Source organism: Eurytemora carolleeae, unplaced genomic scaffold (assembly GCF_000591075.1).
Source record: "Eurytemora carolleeae unplaced genomic scaffold, Eaff_2.0 scaffold423, whole genome shotgun sequence".
Classification (NCBI taxonomy): Eukaryota; Metazoa; Arthropoda; class Copepoda; order Calanoida; family Temoridae; genus Eurytemora; species Eurytemora carolleeae.
The window spans coordinates 117,764-121,039 of record NW_019396914.1 but is presented as its reverse complement, the minus strand read 5'-3'; the positions used below and the strand labels follow the sequence as shown (position 1 = coordinate 121,039).

Here is a 3,276-nt window from a genome sequence, read left to right as displayed (position 1 = left end):
CAGAGCGGGGGAAGGATAATGCTAGCGAAGGAGGGATGGGTCTAAAATGAGGAGGATAACTGTATATAGGAGAGAGGGGAAGGGTAAGGATTATGAAGGAGGGATACAGCTATAATTAGGAGGATGACTGTGTATAGGAGAGAGGGGGAGGGTAAGGATTATGAAGGAGGGATGGAGCTATGATTAGGAGGATACCTGTATATAGGAGAGGGGGAGGGATGGGTCTAAAATTAGGACGATAACTGTGTATGTTAGATGGGGGGAGGGGGGGGCGTTATATGTTTATTTATTTTTCCGTCAGTAGTTCTTTCAGACATATTCCTTGTTTATATTTATACAAGGAAATGTGTATGTGACACTTACAGTTTAAAATGATAGATGACAAGTTTTCCTGAGAGTGGGGGTCGGGTTTAGGATAGCGGACCCATTTTTAATCTTTCTCCATGTCATCTAAAAATTTTATTTTAAAGGGACTGTAAGCGTCATTTCTAGTGACTCGCCATGCAAAGATGGCAATGCCCGATATGCAATTGTATCCTTAAAACCTTAATCTGATCAAAAATGGGGAAGATATACCGTCGTTGTTCTGGCTCAAAAAGTTTTTTTTTTCAGTGAGTTTCTCTATTGATTCATATAAACAAGAAATGCGCAAGTCACTTTTGCAGATAACCCGCAAATGAAAATAAACAATCTAAAGAAACGAAAAATTTGATATCTAATTCATACTTGATCAGACAAAGCTTTTAAAGGTACCATTGTACATCGGGCATTGCCATTTTTACATTGAGGGTCACTTGAAATCATGCTTACATTCCCTTTAATGAAGAAGTAACTTATTTCTTATTTTTATTAAAGTGATTCAAATATTTGATATTTTAAAATATTCAGACAAAAATACTTTTCGATAAAGTTTTGTGTAAAATCACCTACTTGACTCTTTTTTCCATGTATTTCTGAATTTTACCAGCTTTCATTATTTCACATTAAATTCTAAAATGAAAATAAATATTTTGAATTTTTTAGTTAAAATTGTGAAGATTGACCCTGTTCTGTCTCGAGCAGTAAAATATGATAGAGAAGATTTGTTTAGAAGATTACTAGAACTAAATCTTAGGTAATCATAGAGTAGTAAAATATGATAGAGAAGATATGTTTAGGATACTATTTGAACTTAATCTTAGGCAATCATAGAGTAGTAAAATATGATAAAGAAGACATGTTTAGGAGACTACTAGAACTGAATCTCAAGTAATCATAGAGTAGTAATTATGTTAAAGAAGATATTTTTAGAAGCCTGCTAGAAACTAAATCTCAGATAATGATAAAAAATATGTTGAGGATATCATTAATTCTAAACGAGAAGAATTCTAAGAGAATAGTTTTGCTAAGATTACAATTACCCTATTTAGGCATGATTCAACAGCGTATCATAAATCTAGAACATTTGAATCTCTGCTGGCTTTTCAAACAAAGGTAAATAACAAATTTTATACGAAATATTATACTAACAATCATTCTAAGACTTAACGTAAAATCGTACTATACTGCTATAGTCGAAATTCAGAATGTATGTCCGATCATAACTCTTGAACCCCCTGACCTATATGCCTCAAACATTGATTAGAGAGCTCTGTAGAACCACGGGAATGTTCTTAATTTGAACATTTCTTTTAAAGTTTAGTTTTTGACTTTTTATAGAAAGTTTAGTTTTCAGGCAACGCTGGGTTTACAAGCTAGTCACTAGCCAGATATGTTTTGACTTTTTAGTAATAGTTAAAAACTGATACAGTTACTGGTTCATAATTTTCTAATTTAATATGTTTAATGTTTCTTAAGTTTTAGCCTTAATATAAAATACACCATGTTTATTATTTAATATACAGGGTGTCTCACAAAACATAACAGTTGGTGAAAAGTTTTACATGTCTTCTTCAACATATTTTAGATATTAAAGAATTTGTGCACTCTATTTCCTCTAAAAAAACTATTGTTTAAATTTTTTATACTTTGAAATTAATTTTGATAAAATATGACAGCCATATATTATTTTTTATTATTCTTTTTGGTATCAAACAACATAAAAAAATTATTGAAGAAGACATTTAAAAATATTCACCAACTGTCATGTTTCATGGGACAACCTGTACATATATAATTTGTAACTTCAGCATCGGAATACAGCTGGTGGAGAACAGACCATCAAGACGGCAAAGTCCTTGGACATCACCATCACGGCGGACTTTCTCCAGGAGTTTGTCAACTTGAAGAAGACCATTGAGGAGGAGAAAACACAGAACTCCTTCACTAAATTTTCAGAATCTATCAAAAACATTTTTAAAATAAAATAAAATTTACAAAAAAAAACACGCATTAAAACTGGGTCGGACAAATTGGTTTTCGGATTTTCAAAAATTTGTTTGGTGGTAAAAAGGATTATAAAAATGTTGAAAAGGATAAAAAAGGATAATAATTGAATTGTAAGCTTTAACTTGGTGTTCTTGTATAGCTTGTGGTAGACGGAAAGCAAATTAATGAATTTATAAAATCTTGAAGATTTTTTTGTTCAGCCAAATTGATAATTTTGTCGCATATCCTCCCCCCTTTTTAGCAATATTTCATCCAAGTTTTTATTTTGAGTCCTTATGTTTCTAATCATGACAATCAATAAGTAACTCTATTTAAAATTTGGTGATGGTGCTGGACCAAACCTCTGTAGAGTAAAAAAGTAGATGTTAGTTCCACATTTATTGATACTCTAATTGATAAAATTTTAAAAAGGTGTGCTGTATGGTGTAGGCTCACTTACTGCATAGCGGAGGCACGGTCTGCCTAGCAAATCTGTGAGGGTCATGTCTACATAGCGGAGGCTCATGGCGTCCGAGGATTCCCTCCTTCGCTTCGGTGTGCACTGTGCAATAACATTTTCCTTCCTTGACTGTATTATTACAATTTTCTTAAGAAATGTTTTTTGAAATTATTCTGGATATTAGAACAACTTTCAGAAAGGTTCTTTTCTTAAACAGAAACATTGCCCTTCATTGGCTGCGTAGTAGACATTCAGAAATATTGCCCTTTGACTGTCTTCTGTACAATATTTATTAAATTCAGATGATTGTCTGCGGGGTAAATTTCAGCATGTTCCATTCACTTGCCTGTGTATTTACAAATTTCAGAAACAGCTTTTTTTTTGCTCTATTTTTAATTAATCCTTGAGTTGTGTGTTGCACTCCCCTGACTGTTCCGAGTATGCTCTTCCTTGACTGTGCTGAGTAGGGA

General features: G+C 32.8%; 1 protein-coding gene across 1 annotated transcript; it reads left to right on the top strand.

Annotated features, from left to right (window-relative positions):
* Window positions 1-980: 980 nt before the first annotated feature.
* Window positions 981-2,685, top strand: LOC111710052 (uncharacterized). The gene is made up of 3 exons (XM_023484067.1): window positions 981-1,114; window positions 1,410-1,473; window positions 2,169-2,685. Exons 1-3 carry the CDS (start codon window positions 996-998, stop codon window positions 2,346-2,348), a joined length of 363 nt encoding a protein of 120 aa, XP_023339835.1. The 5' UTR covers window positions 981-995; the 3' UTR covers window positions 2,349-2,685.
* The last annotated feature ends 591 nt before the right edge of the window (window positions 2,686-3,276 follow it).

Bases quoted from the DNA above. Each gene is read 5' to 3' on its own strand.
- LOC111710052 (XM_023484067.1), top strand. From the start codon at position 996: ATGAAAATAAATATTTTGAATTTTTTAGTTAAAATTGTGAAGATTGAC. The intron at 1,115-1,409 runs GTAATCATAGAG...TACCCTATTTAG, and splicing joins TTACTAGAACTAAATCTTAG to GCATGATTCAACAGCGTATC. The intron at 1,474-2,168 runs GTAAATAACAAA...TTGTAACTTCAG, and splicing joins TGCTGGCTTTTCAAACAAAG to CATCGGAATACAGCTGGTGG.